At 39.3% G+C, this 19,946-nt stretch overlaps 1 protein-coding gene across 1 annotated transcript in view; it reads left to right on the forward strand.

Moving 5' to 3' along the window:
* NDST4 (N-deacetylase and N-sulfotransferase 4) overlaps positions 1-19,946 on the forward strand; it is a 244,223-nt gene that overhangs the window by 201,091 nt on the left and 23,186 nt on the right. Inside the window, exon 7 of the mRNA XM_056116854.1 lies at positions 17,600-17,696. Within this exon, the coding sequence (XP_055972829.1) occupies positions 17,600-17,696 (97 nt within the window). The remainder of the gene's footprint in view (positions 1-17,599; positions 17,697-19,946) is intronic.

Consider the following 19,946-nt stretch of genomic DNA (forward strand, 5'->3'; position numbering starts at 1 on the left):
GATTGCCCTGCCACAGAGACAGGGGCGATGGGGGGATGGGGGTGGGAGGGATATTATCCATGGTGGTGGAAAATGGGCACTGGTGGAGGGATGGGTATCTGATCATTGTATAATTGAAACCCAAGCACAAAAAATTGTAAATCTACAACTGTAAAAAAAAAAATAAAATAAAATAAAGGAAAAAAAACAATGTGTCCCACATATGGTAGTTAAGTCAAAATTGCTCATACACCAATACAGATGATAAACTATTTATAATGATTATTTCTGCTCTCACCATGTTTTTTATTGAGATGATATGTGTGATTACTAATGCAGTAACCATGAAAGTTTACCTCCACAGAGGTAGCAGACAGCTGACCTGAAAAATGAGTGGAATTGAAATTCTACTTCACATTTCTTTGACATAAAAAAAAATGATTTTAGGAGGAACTGTGTGTGTGCATGTGTGTGTGTGTGTGTGTGTGTGTGTGTGTGTATGTGTGTGTGTGTGTTTGGGCCACACCCTACAGTGTTTAGGGCTTATCCCTTCTTCTGGATCATTTCTGGTGTGGTTCAGAGGACCATGTTGAGTGCCAGAGATCAAACCTGAGTCAGCTTCATGAAAGCAAAACATCCAGTCCAGGAGGAATTATGTTGCTTAATATAGTATGTGAGTCTTTTGAAATCAATAATTTCATTTATTTATATTGAAAGTGTCAGTGATACTATATTGGTGGGAGGGAAACTGAGGGAAGACACACCTGTGTGTTCAAGGCTTACTCCTGACTCTGTGCTCAGGGATCACTCTGGGTAGGGCTCAGGAACCATATTTGGTGACTCAGAATGAACCTGAGTCAATATTGTGCCTCAATGCTATAAATTGTATTGAAAAGAGAATATAACCCAAGAGACTCTCATACCAATTGATTCATCAACAGAATGATTCTACATAATTGTTGAATGTAATTAAAGGCACTTTTGTTCGGGAAACAAGTAAAAATCAGAAATTGAAAATAGAACAAAAATCTATATCACTTTGGAATACATACAAACATATACAGAAACTTAGAATATTTATTAGTGCTACACATTTTAATTTTGAAGAAAATCAGAAGGCAAACTCATAGGAACTTCATAATAAGTAATTAATTTTATAATCTTAAATTTATTATATTTATTATTTTTATTATTATTAAAAGCTTCCTAGAGTTTTATCAGACCTTGTTGGTATAATTAATTTTTCTGAATTTTAATATAGATTTTCCACACATAGCATATTATGAGTATTTAAATAGCAATCAAGAATAAATATTTTTTTGCAAAAATATATCTCTTGTTCATGTGGAATTGATAGTGCTTAGATGATTTCTTTTGAATGAAAAATTATTTATAAAGTGCATTAAATGGCAGGCATTTCCCATTAAGTAAATACCATATATTCTCAAAGATGTCTGAAAAGGAAAATGAGCAATAGAAAGTAGAAGAGCAGTTAAGTTCAAGAGGCAATTGGGGAGTGGGGGTGTCCATGAGATTCATTTTAGAATGGTTGATTTATTGATGCAAAATCTGATCAACTTTACCAATCAAACAAGCTTCCTAAGACCGCATATGGTTAAAGCAGAGAGACAAAGTGCAAGAGCGTTTCAGAATCCTTTCCCAGGTGATGATCTCTTCTCTCACATTCGTGTTCAGAATAACAAAGAAAAAAAGCCACAGCTTTCTGATCTTGTTTCTTATTCAGCAGGAATTTAATTTTGCAAAACGCATAGCAGCACTAATTAAATGGTTTATAGCCCATTCGTCACAATCCTACAGTTAAGACAGATTAATATCACGTGTCTCTGTCATTGTTCTATATTGTTAGATTGTTCAGGGATCTTTTGGTATTTTTGAGCAGAACACTTTATTTAGTGTATTTTACTTTTTTTAAGAAAGTAAATCAACTGTAACTTTTCTTTAGATTTTCAATTCACACTTTCCTATTACCACAAATAAAAAGAAAAAGTGCAAAATGATAATCTTCACATGTATTTAATTTCCTTTGGAGCCTTATGCAAATTTTTGTTAGCACCAGCTACCATGTATGTGAAAGCGCTTTGTCACCTAATTAAAAAGTGCAATATGAATATCGCTGTCTTTGGATTCCATGGCAAGAACAACAGACTGACTGTGGTCCCTTCCCTGAAAACTGCTTCTTCCAAAGTTGGCCAATATGACAATATGTGCCGAAGAGACACACTTGAAATTCTGTCCCCAGAGTGTCTCTCCTCGGATTAGTCTCCAAGTGTGTAAGACTTGAAGTCTTATTCACAGGTACCTATTAATTCATATCCTTTTTGTTTTGATTGAGTCATCGCTGGCAAGCAGGGAAGCAAAGGGTTTCCTCTATTTTTTTTGTAAACTCTCATTATAGAAACCCGACCACAACAAGAAGGCAGTCAGAAGGTCAGAGTCTTATACATTCCTAATCGATGCTTTTAAGCTCTCAAACTGTCAAGTTACCTCAGTCCTAATCTTCCCTCAGTCACTCCAGACTCGCACTATCAACAAACATGCCAGGCGTGCTGTGGAGTCCTTCCCGCCTGGTGACCCGGGGAAGAACTGCTGTTTCTCATTCTGTGCGGTGTATCTGGCATGAGAGAAGTAGTGTACCTGTTAAGTTGACAGGTAGGGACGGGATGGGTCTTGGGATGGGGAGGGAATCTGGGAACCCTGGTGGAGGGAAGTTATTACTGGTGGAAGGATTGGTGTTGAATTATTGTATGCCTAAAATGCAACAGTCATTAACTTTGTAAATCATAGTCATTAATAAAAATTACCAAAAAGATAATACAGAAGTCCAACAGAGAGTGCTAAACTTCAAAGGTTCCCATTTTTGTTGAGTCTAGCTGTGAAATCTGTCATCCAATTCGAAAGAGTAAAGGATTGAAAAATCTGTGTCACAAACTAGTCACAAGCTCTACTTCCATGCACACCCCTGGGTCACCCTAGTTCTAAGAGCCTGTCTACTGGAGGAACATATTAGTGGTGACACAGAGAATTATAGATTGTGAGAGCAGGGTGTGGAGTCAGGCACATCTAGCCCAGCCTATCCAATTTTGAGAGGAAATGGATAACAACTCATAAGTCATTTGGTTCATGTGGCCATGGTAGTACTACAACTCACATTTCCTCATTTCCACTCAAGCATCATTGTAACAGCACCAAGAGAGTGTGCTCTAGGTAGAAAAATTAGTCAATTTCCATTGTTAGCTCCAGAAAAAGAAATTTCAGGGATATCTACTTATTTCAGGAAACTCTAACGGGATATTAAGTGAATTTATTCCATGTGTACTTCTAAAATACTAATACCATAGAAAGATCTTTGCCTTCATGGAATTTACAAATGGTAATAACTCCTCCCCACATGAACAAAATGATGTTATGAATGTGTCTTCATAGTTAGTCCTCTCTTTACCACTCTACAATTTGTACGTACCTCTTTAATTGTATTGGCCCGGCAAAGTCACAGATCCAGGTGCCCAGCATAGGTCAGCAAGCTTAAAGAACGTGACAATATCATCTTTTCCAGATGAAATCCTGGTGACCATGAGCTTCTACAAGCATGGCTCTGGCATGAGGGTACCAGGACTATTTTCTGAACTGCGTGGCCACTTATGCAAAGTGATCAATGGAAAGTAAATGATCTAGCATTTGTTCCTGAAAAACAAGCTTGGATGGTGGTGGGAAAATCTGAGCTAAATATAATGCCCAACCAAAATGCATCTGGACTGTGTATTTAACTTTGGTGCTATGCCGCCCTGGGAGGGGAAGGGTGTCTGTCCCTCCGTCTGTCCCCCTTTGCGGTGGTGGCATGGTGGCCTGCATACAGCCAGGTATGAGACTGCATTGACGAGGTACGTGGGGCTTCATGGGATGGGGGGTAGAATCGGCCCTGCTCCCCGCCATGACAATGCTCCGGGTTACCACCCTCAAATGCCTCCTCCGGCTTTTGACCAACCACAAACTCAGAGGCACACATACCAATCTCAGAACCCAGGGGCTTCTGGCAGTAATCCTCTAGGTTTATTGCTAAAATATCAGAAATCCAAATTCGTGTGGCCGCTATTATGGCCACACGACATCATATGCTCTTCATAATCAGCAATAGAAAACAAATTATCTAATTATGTCTTTGTAGCAGGTCTGAATGTTGGGGAAAATTCCAAATAACAATGTTGGGTCTTTTGTCGTAATAGTGAATGTGATCAACATAGAGAGAGAGAGTAAAGTAGAAATCTGCCACACAGGCAGGGGGTGGGTGGGAGGGGGGTATCCTTGGTTTCTTGGTGGTGGAAAATGTGCGCTGGTGAAGGGATGGGTGTTTGATCATTGTATGACTGACCGAGACTTGAACTGAAAGACTTCGTGACTGTTCTCATGGTGATTCAATAAATAAATAAAAAGAATGTGACAATATATAGTCATATTTGTAACCTAGAATCTAGCATAGCCACTGTCATTAAAATGAGATGAACGAATAAGCAAAGGCAGAGGTGTGTGTGTGTGTGTGTGTGTGTGTGTGTGTGCATAAATCAACAATAAAAGTGATGCATTTGTTTCTTAGATATGAGTTGAGATTCAGTGAAAACAATTTTGAAGAGTGTACCCTGTCTGCTAGGAGAGAGAGCTTTGAAAGTTTCCAGAGAAACTGATATTTTGCTTCTGATATTGGGTTTGATGCATTACAATGTAGGTTGTGAAGATGGAGAAGAGATTTTTATAAATTATATTTTTAAAAATAGTCATTTTTTACTCAATAAAGATGATGTTAGAAGCTTTTATTTTTTTAGTGTAGCAAGGAGGAGCTGAAATTAGGACAAACATCAAGCAATGAGAAAAGAAACATAGAAAGAAAGAAAATAGCTTAATGCTCGAGCAAATGATTGTGAAAAAATGAGATTTTTCAAAGAAAGAGTGATAGAATATGTTTAAGGATGAGACATTAAGGTTAAAAGAACACTGATCTGTAATTATTCCCACAGCTGGAGAAAAAAAGAGTTCTATAATTGTTCATCTTTCATTTCCATTTCTCCATATTTTAGCCTTTCTAGTGAAATACCCAGAAAAGTTTTTGTCACATCACAGATGGTAGAGTAAAGATCCAGACGTTATCATCATCTTACATATTTTCCCTAATTGCAGTTTGAATTTACAGATTTCTATGCTGCATTTCTCTTCTAATACTCAAAGTAGTATCCAAACCTTTCAGCATTGCTTCACAAAGATATATATATGTGTATATATGTATATATATATATATATATGTATTTCCCTGTGAATTTTAATTCTTTAGTTTATGGTGAGTCACAATTACCTTGTTTTGATTATATAAGGTATTTTCACATCCAGAAATGGATGTGAAAGTCCAGAAGCAGAAGTCCAGAAGTCACAGGCTTTTCTTTCCCTGTCAATCATTTGCATACATGATCTTGTAAATATCAACCCCCACACACATACACAAAAAACATTTATTCATGTTCAGTCATAGAAAAATTACTTGCAGATAATTTCCTTACATAGAATCAATAAAATTAAGTTAAATATTCTCATACTTTTGAATCAAAATTATCATAAGACAAGTATATCTGAGCACCTAGTCAACTATAACACACACACACAAACTGAAATTTGTGTGTGTGTTCTATAATAGTGTCTAATAATTTTAATTCCTGGTGATAAGTTAAATATACCATATTAGACCAACCTACTAATTAATTAAAGTGTAAAAATACCATTTTTACTGGGTTTATTCTCCTAACAGAATGGCCTTAAAACCATATGTACTAATGTATCACTATATGGGAAGTGTATGGTCACCTGTTTGAAGAACATTTTGTGAGAAAAACAATCAGATCAATTCATTAAGCACAGATACAGTATGAAGTAGGATACTTGGGGATAGCGGAGTGGTGTGTGATTTTGTGCTTAGGGCAGCTCTCAGGTAAGTATTCCAGAATAACAGACCCCGTTCTGCTTCCTCCCACCCCAAACATTGGCAATGTTGTGGTTTGTCCGGGCACTTTGATAAGAGAAGCACGGGTAAGAATAAGGCTATTCTGATAGTAGAGATAAGAACCAGGAGTATTGCTCCACGCATTGGAATAAGTTCTCACATGCTGGCGGGGAAAGCAGCACAGATAGAGAAGGGACCACCAAGTAAAGGATGCTTGGAGGACGCTCTCAGGATGGAAGATGTGTGCTGAAAGTAGACTATAGACTGAAAATGATGGCCATTTAATAACTGCGTTGCAAACCACAACACCCTAAAGGAGAGAGAGAGAGTAAAAAGAAATCTGCCTGCCACAAAGGCAGGGGTTGGTGGGGAGATGGATGATGAGATCGGGAATGGGGAGCATTCCTCACCTGTGGCACACTCAGAAAGCAGGAGCCTTCCTGCATTGCTGAGGGGCTGTCCAGGTTTTGCATTGTGCACAGGTGGAATCCAGTCTTCCTTGAGGTAGGACACGTCTCAGAGTCCATTGATAAGGCTTTGCTGATGTGCACATGTAGTAACCTCCCTGTTCTATTCAGATTCCTCATCAGTGCATGCGGATGGCATCTGGTGATGAAATGACTTGGAGAGGTAAAGGAAATAATTGAAGGTCACCAACCTCCTGTCCAATCCAGATTTGAAAAGGGATTTAAAGACTTGTTCAAGGCAATGTGGAATGACAGAAGAAAATTTCAAAAATATGCAACCAGCTAAAGAATTTCAAAACATAACAAAAATACCTTTGGTATCATTCTCCTTTAGGGAGGACAGAAGTTGAATGGAGGGGAAATTTGAGGGACCCCCCCCCCCAGACCAGTGAGATTTGTGATGAACAGCTCCAAGTGTTTTGGAGTGTCACTAGTTAAGGTCTCAGTGAGTTCTAGTTACCTAGAATAGGTACATGAGCCAGGAGGCGATCATTAGTCTGTCATTAGTAATTCCATTGGTATTCTTGTCAGCAAGGCTATGGCAAAGCAATGAGCAAAATAGCTTCATTTTTCAATTCTGTTTTCAAAAGAGTTATTTTTACACAGTCTACTGGGCTGGAGCGATAGCACAGCGGTAGGGTGTTTGCCTTGCACGCAGCCAACATGGCCCACCCGAGTTCGATTCCTCCACCCCTCTCGGAGAGCCCGGCAAGCTACCGAGAGTATTCGATATGCCAAACACAGTAACAACAAAGTCTCCAATGGAGACGTTACTGGGCCCGCTCGAGCAAATCGACGAACAACGGGAGGGCCTTTACCTTTACCTTTACACAAAAGAGGCTTCAGGATAAGTTTTAAAATGAAATTTTAAAACATCTTATTTTATTATAAATTCACAATTTGTAATTAGAAAGGAAAAATTGTAATTAGAAAGTTCAAATCCTCATAAGTAACTTGATTTCTGAGCTCATTGGCATGGCCTGCCTTTGGAGGTCTCAGCCATTGCTTGATTTTTCTTTTGACTTAGGGGCACTCTTCCTTATCTCACCATTTCCTGTGCAAAAATACCCAGCACCCGTTAACTGTGTGAGGGCAGAGTAGCATGTGCTTTCACTGGAGTGGCCCGGCAATCTCAAGGGCCTAAAGCAATGCAGTGAAACAGTTTTTCAAAGTGTCATTATGCCTATAGCACAAAATACTAAAAGCAGTAAATCGTTGTCTATAGCCATTTCTGAGTTTCAGGGAATGATTGCATTGGAGAATTTGAAAAGTTATAATTACTCCTTGATTTTTTTTAACTTTTAAAATTTAAAAAAACACTAGGGCTGGAGCGATAGCACAGCGGGCAGGGTGTTTGCCTTGCACGCAGCCAACATGGCCAACCCAGGTTTGATTCCCAGCATCCCATATGGTCCCCCGAGCACTGCCAGGAGTAATCCCTGAGTGCATGAGCCAGGAGTAACCCCTGAGCATCGCCGGGTGTGACCCAAAAAGCAAAATAAATAAATAAATAAATAAAATAAAATAAACATCCCTTTAAATAAAAAATTAAAAAAAAACAGTGGTGGACTTAATTATGAACATCAAAGGACATGCCTCACATTTTTTGGAGAAAACACTTTGACCTTTAGTTGCTAATCATTGCCAGAAACTCTCCTTTCTCTCCCTCTCTCTCTCTTCCTCTCCCTCTCTTCTCCTCTCTTCTCTTTTCTCTCTTTCTACCCCACCATCTTTCTCTCCCTCCCTCTCCTTTTCTCTCTTTCCCTCTCTCTTTCTCCCCTACCATCTTTCTCTCCCTTTCTCTCCTTATTTCTCTTTCCCTCTCTCTCTTTCTCCCCTACTTTCTCTCTCGCTCTCTCTCTTTCTCTCTCCCCACCCCCCCACTTTCTCTCTCGCTCTCTCTCTTTCTCTCTCTCCCCACCCCCTACTATCACACCACACCATTTAACGACAGAGACAACCCCAGCTTTGGTTTTCAAATTTGAAAACTAACTTGCCTTGTGACCTTCAGCAAGACTTAAATAAAACACCTTGCAGCTTGGCTTCCTCAGCTATAAAAAAGGGATAATATTATCTGTCTTCCCAGGTTGCTTTGAGGATTAGAAATAATCTATGTCAAGCAAGTGCCTTGAATATGGAAAGGTGATCAATAAAAGTTAGATGATATGTTAGCTGTTATTCAAATATTCAGACAATATAAGGAAAGCCAGGGTAGGAAAAGTTAAATAAACATTTTGAGAATATAAAATAAGAAATGTAAACACCCTGTTAATAAAACTGTGATTAGCAGACACAAGGGTGGAGGGAAGCAATAATACAAGTGTCTGGAAAGTTCCATCAGAATATAGAAAAAAATGCAGTTATAAACACAGCCTGCCTAAATACAAGTTCACAAATTCACTAATTAAATGTCCATGTAGAAAAACTTAAGTGATGCAAATTGAATCATTAAAAATAATAATATTTTAAACAACAAATATTTTAGTATCTTTACATCCTGGGAACTTTATTTGACAAATTCCATCATTATAACTTCCTGGTAAAGTGGAACTAGAAATAATAAGTGTCTTTGCCAACCCAAACAAGTTCTGTTCACCCATGTTCTGTGTGTCAGAGTTAAAGAAAACATTTCAAATTTTATGGTGAATCTGTTTCTGTGTTTGCAAGTTTTTCAAGAAATTTGAATGGGAAAGATACGTGTAGGGCAATAAAGAGGCCCTCGGGTAGAGCATGATTTAATCATCCAAATGTACCGACTTCTTTAATAATCTCAATAAGCCTGTGAGATATACATTAATCATTATTTTCTATATGAGTGATACAGCAGGGCAGGAGTGATAGCATAGCAGGTAAGGCATTTGCCTTGCATGCGGCTGAACTGGGTTCGATTCCTCCACCCCTCTCGGAGAGCCCGGCAAGCTGCCGAGAGTATCCCACCCACTCAACAAAGCTTGGCAAGCTACCCGTGATGTATTTGATATGCCAAAAACAGTAAAAACAAGTCTCACAATGGAGATGTTACTGGTGCCTGTTTGAGAAAAATCAATGAACAATGAGAGGACAGTGCTACAGTGCTATGAGTGATGTAAACCCCCAACCACCACCACCAAAATAGGTATCACTGTATCACTGTCCTCCCATTGTTTATCAATTTGCTAGAGTGGGCCCAGTAACGTCTCCATCATGAGACTTGTTGTTACTGTGTTTGGCATATCGAATACGTCATGGGGAGCTGCCAGGCTTTGCCCTGCAGGTGAGATACTCTCCGTAGCTTGCCGGGCTCTCTCCGAGCAGGGCAGAGGAATTGAACTCGGGTCGGCCATATTGGCTGCGTGCAAGGCCCTACCCACTGTGCTATCGCTCCAGCCCCAAATTAGGTAATTACTTAAGAAACAATAGCCTCCCTCCTGAACTCACTATCTTAACAATTGGGCTGTTCTACTCCTTCAGAAAATATTAGGGAAGGTTTATAGTACATATTAGTGTAAATTAGAATAATCACAAATCTTTATCAATTGTAAAATCTAAGAGCATTGCACAGAAAAATTAATCATTTAAGAATTCTGGTATGGCTCTTCAGGGGCCCCGCCTTTCGAGGTTCATTCTGGAGCCAGAGCGCTTCCCTTTCCTGCACCCCTTGTGCGCCCCTTTTGTCGCGGCTCTAGACCCCCCTCCACCAGGCAGCCAGAGGAGACTTTGGGGAACACCTGCCCCAGTTCCGCTGGACTTCCCATCCACCTCTTCCAGGCCCAGCCCTTCAAGGTTCCTGGATCGGAGCATCCCTGAGACAGGCTGGGGGCATGGCCTCCGCTTGGGGTCGTGGCTTCCCCAAAAGTGGGCGTGGCCTATTCAAGTTAGGCCGCAACTGACAACAGTTATAGTTCCCACTCCCATGTACTCTAGACTCTCATCCCAGCCTTTATCACCTAATTCTGTGGAAAAAAATCCTGGCCACCTCAACTACAATACAACAATAATCCACTGCCCTACTCCAATTATAACAAAAGACCAGTATGCAAAGAAGCTGTACAAGCCCAATATTAAAAAGTGCCTCCTCCAAATCTTCACTAGATGCCTGTCAAAAGCCAAAGAATAATGCCTGAGAGGATGGTCAGACTCTAGAAAGGAAGAAGGGTGACCACCATTGATTGACCTTATCCAGAATCCTTTCCCATAATAAGAGGGAACAGTGCTAGTGAATTCCAGGTTTTTACCACTAGACAACCAAACCAACATGAAGAAACAGCCCAAATCTCCACTACAAAGAGAGGACGAAGAAAACAGTCTCGAATATGCTCTCTCTGATAAAGAATTCCGAGATGAAATGCAGAGGATGTTCAAGGAACTACTCAAAGAATCAGTGGAGGAGATGTCCAGAAAACGAAAGGAAGAAATGAAAGAAACAGTAGAACGGATAGTCGAGAAAATACAGGTAGAAATGACAGCAGAAATAAAAAAGCTACGAAAAGAAGTGTCACAAATAAAGGATTCTGTAGATGAAATTAAAAACTCAGTAGGTGCCCTCAGCAGTGGGATGAATACAGCTAAAGACAGGATCAGTGAGCTTGAAGATGAGCAACAGAAATTGCATAGGGAAAAACAAACAATGAGAAAAGACCTCAAAATAGCTCTAAGAAGGAGAATCAGAGACCTAAGGGATGACGCCAAGAGGAATAACATTAGAATCATCGGAGTTCCCGAAGGACAGGGAGGCAACTCCAATGAAAAAGCCACAGTCAAAGAAATCATTGCTGAAAAGTTTCCAGAGTTAAAGAATGCAGACATCCAGATCCAAGGAGCCAGAAGGATGCCAGCTAAAAGAGACCCTAATAAAAACACTCCAAGGCATATCATAGTCAGAATGATGGATGCTGTGGACAGACACACAATACTACAAGCAGTAAAAGGTCAAAAAAGGAAATCACATACATAGGAGCACCCCTTAGATTTACAGCAGACTAATCAGAGGAAACCCTCTAAGCCCAAAGACAATGGTGGAATATAGTGAAAAAACTCAATGAAATGAATGCCTCACTAAGAATACTTTATCCAGCTAAACTCTCACTCAAATTCGATGTACCTATAGACTATTTTGTAGATAAACAACAGCTCATGAACTTAATAAACTCAAAACCAAATCTAAAGGAGGATTAAAGGGGCTCCTGTAAGATAAGAAGAAAAACACTTATAAACACAACCAAACCCTACAGAAAGATGGCACAAAAGCCCATAACAATAATCTCTCTCAATGTCAATGGTCTAAATGCACCAGTCAAGAGACAAAGAGTGGCAAAATGGATCCAGAAACTGAAACCAACATTCTGCCATTCTTCTGTCTACAAGAAACTCATCTGAACAATCAGAGCAAACACAGGCTCAAAGTTAAAGGATGGAAAACAATTCTGCAAATAAACTCTTAACTGTATATGCACCTAATGAGGGAATAGCTAAATACTTAGAACAACTGCTAACAGATTTTTAACGAGGACATTGCTAGCAACACAATAGTACTTGGAGACTTCAACATCGCCTTATCACCTCTGGATAGATTAACAAGAACAAAACTCAACAAGGAAACATTGGCTTTGAAGGAAAAAACAGAAGATAGGGGGTTAATGGACCTATACAGGGCTTTATATCCCAAAAAGAAAGAATACACATTCTTCTCCAGTGCACACGGAACATTTTCCAAAATAGACCAGGTGCTAGGCCACAAAACATACCTCAATAGAATCAAGAAGATAGAAGTAGTAACAACAATCTTTTTGGACCATGATGTGCTGAAGATAGAAGCAAATCACACAAAGACATTGAGAAACAAATCAAACACCTGGAAATTAAACAACCCAATGTTGAACAATGAGTGGGTCAGAAAGGAAGTCAAAGACCAAATCAAAAGATACCTGGAAACAAATGAGAATGAAGACACTAGCTACCAGAATCTATGGGATGCAGCTAAGCCGTGTGAAGAGGAAAATTTATAACGTTGCAAGCATTCCTAAGGAAAGAAGAAAGGGGCTACATAGATAACCTAACCACACAGCTTGAGATCTTAGAAAAATACCAACAAAAGGAACCCAAAATAGGCCAAAGGAAAGAAATAATAAAACTTAGAGCAGAAATTAATGACATGGAAACCCAAAACAGTCCGAAACCAAGAGCTGGTTCTTTGAGAAAATAAATAAGATTGTTAAACCACTAGCAAGACTCACAAAGAAAGAGAGAGAGAGAGAGAACCGTAATAAAACAAATCAGAAATGAAAAAGGGGACATCACAAAAGAAACCAATGAAATTCAAAGGATAATCAGAGACTAATACGAGAGTCTGTATGCCACAAAACAAGAGAACCTAGAAGAAATGAATAAATTTCTGGATTCCTATAATCTCCCAAGGTTAAACTAGAAAGACTTAGGATACCTGAATAGACCCATTCATATCAAGGAAGTTGAAGTGGTAATCAATAGTCTTCCCAAAAACAAAAGACCAGGCCCAGACGGATTCACTAGTGAATTCTTCCAAATATTTAAAGAAGACCTTTTGCCAGTTCTCCTCAAGTTTTTCCAAAAATTGAAAAAACAATAACTCTCCCAAACAGCTTTTCTGAGGCACATATCTCCCTTATACCAAAAAAAAAACAAAGACACCAAAAACAAAAAAATAAAAACTATAGGCCAATATCCCTGATGAACACAGATGCAAAGATTCTCTAATAAATATTAGCAAATAGAATCCAACAACTCTTCAAAAAGATCATACACCATGACCAAGTGGAATTCATCCTGGGGATGCAAGGATGGTTCAACATTCAGAAATCAATCAACATAAGTCATTATATCAACAAAAGTAAAGATAAAAACCATATGATCATATCAATAGACACAGAGAAAGCTTTTGATAAGATGCTGACCCGTTTATGATGAAAACTCTCACCAAAATGGAGTTTAAAGGAACTTTCCTCAAGATAGTCAAAGCTATCTACAACAAACCCATGGCAAGCATTATCCTCAATAGGAAAAACTAAGGGACTTCCCTAGGGAAAAGACAAGGATGCCCACTATCACCACTTCTGTTCAATATAGTACTGGAAGTACTTGCAATAGCGATTAGGCAAAAAAAAAAAAAAAAAGACATTAAAGGCACCCAAATTGGGAAGGAAGAAAACAAACTCTCACTATTTGCAGATGATATGATACTATATAGAGAAAATCCTAAATCCTCAAGAAATTCCTAGAAACAATAGCCTTGTACAGTAAAGTCGCAAGCTATAAAATCAACACCCAAAAATCCATGGCCTTCCTATATGCAAATAATGAGAGGAAAGTGACATGAAAACTATAATCCCGTTCACAATTGTGCCCCAGAAAATTAAATACCTCAGGATCAGTCTAACTAAAGAGGTAAAGGACATCTACAATGAAAACTACAAAACTCTACTCCATGAAATAAAAGAGGACACGAGGAAATGGAAGCATATCCCCTGCTCATGGATAGAAAGAATTAACATTGTCAAAATGGCAATACTCCCCAAAGAATTATATAGATTCAATGCGAACCCTATAAGGATACCCATAAAATTCTTCAAAGAAATAGATCAAGCACTCCTGAAATTCTTATGGAACAACAAACGCACACGAATAACTAAAGCAATTAATTCCTGGGAAAAAGACATGAGGAGGCATTACCCTCCCCAACCTCAAACTCTACTACAAAGTGGTAATAATTAAAACAGCATGGTACTGGAACAAAGGCAGGTCTGTAGACCAGTGGAACAGGGTGGAATATCCGTACACATAACCCCAAATGTTTGAACATCTAATCTTTGATAAGGGAGCGAAAAGTGTGAAGTGTAGCAAGGAAAGCCTCTTCAACAAATGGTGCTGGCATAACTGGACAACCACATGCAAAAAAATTGGCTTAGACCTCGATCTAACACCGCACAAAAGTCAGGTCAAAATGGATTAAAGATCTCAACATCAGGCCAAAATCCATAAGATACTTCGGAGACAAGGTCGGCAAAACCCTCCATGATATTGAGGCTAACGGTATCTTCAAAGACGACACTGCACTGACCAACTAAGTGGAAACAGACTAAACAAACGGGATTATCTTAAATTAAGAAGATTCTGCACCTCAAAAGATATAGTGACCAAAATACAAAGACTATCTACAGAATGCGAAAGTATATTCACCCAATACCTATCTGATAAGGGGTTGATATCAAGGATATACAAAGCACTGGTTGAACTCCACAAGAAGAAAACATCCAACCCCTTAAAAAAAATGGGGTAATGAAATGAACAAAAACTTTCTCAAAGAAGAAATCCAAATGACTAAATGGCACATGAGAAAATGCTCTACATCACTAATCATCAGGGAGATGCAGATCAAAACAACAATGACATATCACCTCACACTACAGAGTCTGGCCCACAGCCAAAAGAACAAAAGCAACCGGTGTTGGCGTTGGCATGGATGTGGTGAGAAAGGGACCCTCCTTCACTGCTGGTGGGAATGCCTATTGGTCCAGCCCTTTTGGAAAACAGTATGGACGATTCTCAAAAAATTAGAAATTGAGCTCCCATTTGATCCAGCAATACCACTCCTAGGAATATATCCTGGAGAGGCAAAAACATATAGCCAAAATGACATCTGCACTTCTATGTTAATTGCTGCACTGTTTGTTCACAATAGCCAAAATCTAGAAAAAACCTGAGTGCCTGAGAACAGATGACTGGTTAAAGAAACTATGGTACATCTATACAATGGAGTACTATGCAGCTATTAGAATAGATGAAGTCATAAAATTTACATACAAGTGGTACTACATGGAAAGTATCATGCTAAGTGAAACGAGTCAGAAAGAAAAGGATTGACATAGAAATATTACATTCATCTGGGGAATATAAAGTAACAAAATAAGAGACTAACATCCAAGAATAGTTGAGATAAGTGCCAGGAGGTTCACTCCATGGCTTGAAGGACAGCCACACATGCTAGAGGAAAGGGCAGTCAGACAGAGAGGGGAACACCAAGTAAATAGTTTTTGGAGTATCTTCCCAGGAGGGGCGATGCATGCTGAAAGTAGACTATGGACCGAACATGATTGCCACTCAGTGCCTCTTTTTCAAACCACAGAACCCAAAAGAAGAGAGAGAACAAAAGGTAATGCCCTGCCACCGAGGTGGGATATGTTGGGGTGTATGGGAGGGGAGGGAGGGTTACTGGGATTGTTGGGGGTGGAGAATGGGCAGTGGTGGAGGGATGGGTACTCGATCATTGTATAACTGAAACCCAAGCACAAAAACTTGTAAGGTCAACAACTGTACCTCATGGTGTTTCACTAATAAAAAAAAAAGATTCTGGTATGCCTGCAGTATTGTTGAAGCAAGGGTGAGTGTTGACAATGGTTAATTCAGAGGTGTGGTCCATGAAGTGACTTTAATTGTCTATTGTTGATTGCATGAGAAAGAATCTAGTGTCTGCATATAAACCAGTTATAATACTAATTTCACTAGTTGCTTTAGCTAGAATTGCCTTTTCTTATAACCTAAGGTTTTCCTTGGAACAGCAGTGCAGTAAATGACCTGGTGCAGACACATACTTTGGAACACACTGAGTAAGAGGAAAGACAATGTCACTAGAATGCTAACTTTAAAAAAAAATAGTGTGATAACCAAAAAAATAAAGAAATGGTGGGAAATGTACACTAGTGAACAAACAGGTGTTGGGACATTATATGACTGAAACCCAATCATGAACAACTTTATAACTGTGTGTCTCATTGTGATTCAATTTAAAAAGAAAAAGAAATAAATAGATAGTGGGAGCCAGAGAGATAGTAAGGCATTTTCCTTGCATACAGCTATGCCAGGAAGAGCATGGTCCAAATCTGTGATACTACACCACCAGAGGTCACTCATACTCACAGAGCCAGGACTTGTGTCTGAGCACCACCAGGGGTGACCCCACCCTACTTCAAATATATCTCTAGTAACTACATAAGGTGAATATATATTTTTCACTCAGACTACTGTGTAAAGGATGAGACAATGTCTTAGAGAGTCACAGCTCTGTTCCTGATGACATTCAGAGTTCAGGTCAGCAGGCATTTCAGCAAAATATGTGTCTTCTGCCTCTGGGTCCCAGACAGATGCTGCAACTATGGCCATTTTACACGTGTAAACAAGTGGAGAGGTGAGATCTAGGGAGTATGGCTCATCCTTAAAAAAGATGACTTATACATTGGTTGGTGAGGTTAGCTAACTGTGTATCAAAGCCATATGTGTTAATAGTATGGTCAACAAGTGATCAAAACTACGATCATTTTAGAAACTTGAATATGTTCTTCAAGACTAGGATGTGGAGAGATGGAAGGAGGTCGTGAGACACTGGTGGAGGAACATTGACACTGATGGTGGGTGTGAAGCTAGAAGGTTGTATGCCTGGAAGTCTGTGATCCGCAGTATTATGAATCCTAATGCCTAAATAAAAGCTGAATAGAAAAAGACGGTGCTTGACATCATTTTGGCTCAGTTTTCTTTGAACCAAAATTGTTTGTATGAAGAAAACTAGATTTGAAAGAGACTGAGTCTCTACTCGGGATTCTGATCTAGTGTCAATTACAATCGGGGGAATGTTTCGCAGTGGCTCTAACTAGGACAGGGTTGGAGGTCTGATTGGAGAAAGGTGTTTATGGAGATATTGACCTATAAACTATTAAGATATGGTTGTTATCAAATTATCCAGACTACAGACTAGGATATAATATTGGGAAAATGAATGAAAAGTTACACAAATCTGGACTTCAAGGATGGCATTTGATACCTTCTAAGGAGAAAAATAGGAAAGATTTGGAAAGAGCACCAACTTTGGAGGAGCTGGGTTCAGCTAGGATTGGACAAGTAAGCCTTTGAGTATACAGACATGAAATATAAGCCCCTCTGTAGGTTAGAACCTAACAAGCATCAGAAGAGCAAGCGGGCAGAAGAAATCAATCACTTTATAATGAAACAATTTAGAAATCCAAGAGGCAGAACAGGGTTTAACTCCCAGCTCTAGTGTCTGGAGCAAGAATTTGATCTTGTCTTCAACCGTTTGACAAGAACAGAGCCGGGCATTCATTACATTGGAAGTCTTTATTCTTTTTTCTTGCAGAATCCATGTGATGATAAAAGGCACAAAGACATTTGGTCCAGAGAGAAAACTTGTGACCACTTGCCAAAATTCCTTGTAATTGGGCCACAAAAAACAGGTAAGAATAGCCTGTGGTGTCACTTTCCTTCTTCTTTTCATGCAATATTATTTGTCTTGTGAAGTGTAGACACTCATGCATGCTTCTCACTTGACGTGCTCTTCATCCTTATGAATCACCTCTACATACATAGGAACCCTGGTCATGTGGGGAAGGAGAAGAGGGGGGCAGACTTCGGTTTTCCACCTTTATAATAGAGTCTGGTTTACTAGACAGAAAAATAAGCAGAAAGTGGTGTGCATCACTTCGGTGGTGACATTACCTTGACATGGAGAGTAGTCAGACCTATTAATTACACGTTAGGACTAAATTTTTAAATGTGGATTTTAAAAGTATTCAACAGATGTCAATTTTTTAACAGCTTGGAGATTATAGATCTCAGTTTGAGGAACTGATTTTCAATTTTGCTTTTTGAGACTGCCTAATTGACTCCCCACTGATTTAGTTTTTCGAGTGCTTTGACTTGATTCCCACTATCTTAAACCATCTTTCAGCCTTGAATTGTTCCACCCCACCAACAAGTCACTGTTTACATTACTTAGTCTACATGGTGCCTTAGTGTTTTCTATGCACCCAACTTAGGTTCGATTCCTGGCTCCACGTGGTACCTGAGCATTGCCGGGTGCAGCCCTGGTGGTCTCCAAGCATCAGCAGGTGTGGCCCTGGTGTCCCCAGTACAGTTGGGAAGGTGGCAGCAGCACTGTATCCTCAGACCCTCGCATTGAACCATTGCCTTCTTAGTTAAGAATCAGCAGTGTGGTGTCCTCAAGCCTGCTGAGCATCTCTTGGGAGTCCCCAAAATAATCATTGTATGCCGATGTGACTTAGACTTATTGTGAGATATCCCAGAGCCTCAGCAGAGACTCTTTCCCTTGGTACTTGTCCCCAAGCTGAAGGACAAGTACAGAAAACTACAACAAAAGTGAGGGGAAGTTTCTCATGCAAGAGATGACACTTTCAATTAGAATATTTTATATTTTCTCCAATCCATGACAGTACCCATGTCCTGATTAATTAAAGTTTTTATTGAGTTTCTGTACTTCACATTCGCTCTTCTGACTCGAAGCATTTTCATCAATGAGAGCACAAAGCACAATAACACCAGTCACAATAAATAAGCCGGAGCCAGATGAAGACATTTGTAATACAAGCAAGAAGATCATTTTAAAAGTTATGGAGAGCATTTCCAGACTATTAGATCAGGGTCATTGAAATGTTTTCTTCTTCGGGGGCAATAAAATGTATTTCAGTAGTAAGTTAGGGGTCTTTCTGGAGGTGGGGTGGGCTGAGCTGCACAGACTCCCACTTCTTTTGCAGTGGTTTCAAACGTGCATTCTTTTATGACTACAACACCCCAACAGCAGTGCTATTTCTAGAATGACTGCAAAAGAGATAAAGCATCCCAATGTTGTAAAATCAAGTCACAATTTAATTGAAAGGCATATCGCTTTTATTTGTCATTGACCATTACCACTTCTCAGTGATGCCAGCAGATGACAAGTTATTCAGAACAGAATCTGGTTTTATTTTTCTTTTTGCTGATTGTATTTCTAAAGACACTCACTTCCACCTTTACATTTTAATAATTGACCACCAGTGTAAGACGGATGGAGCTATGACCTGTTTTTGTCAGGTAAACCGACAAGTTAAAACCAGGAAATTGGATGGCAACGCTTTGTGTGCTCAGAAAGTTCTGTTCTGAGGATTGCGATTTTTCCTAAAATCCATTCAAAGATAACCAAGGTCTTCTTTTGATCACCTTATTGCTTCAGTTTACAAAGCCACTGCTGCACTAAGAGGCTATAAATTCCCTGAAGAGTGGGCTCAGAGAAAGCCAAGAAACTGGCCTGAGGTGCAAATTTGCCTTTAAACAATTTACTCCTGGTCCCGGCATCGCTCATAATCGACATGAGATGTCAGAAGTCCTCTGATATTTGTTTGCTTAGTTGGGCAGAGGGACTGGAAGGGTAGGGCTGCTTAGCTCGACTCCACAGTCCTGGAAGGAATTCGTGTCAGCTGGAAGTTGTATAGGCAGAGAGCGGGGAATGCCCTTACTCAAAGTTATTTTGGACAGATAATGTCTTTTTTGAATCCAGGTCACACTTTATCTGACGCAGGAGGAGAGGATGGTTAATTCTAGTACTATATACATAAATATATGTGTATATATGTATTACTATATATATTACTTTATATATGATATAGTTATATATACTATGAAATATAGTGTCATATTATATATATATTATT

This window comes from Sorex fumeus, unplaced genomic scaffold, assembly GCF_029834395.1.
Source record: "Sorex fumeus unplaced genomic scaffold, SorFum_2.1 ptg000033l, whole genome shotgun sequence".
Taxonomy (NCBI): domain Eukaryota; kingdom Metazoa; phylum Chordata; class Mammalia; order Eulipotyphla; family Soricidae; genus Sorex; species Sorex fumeus.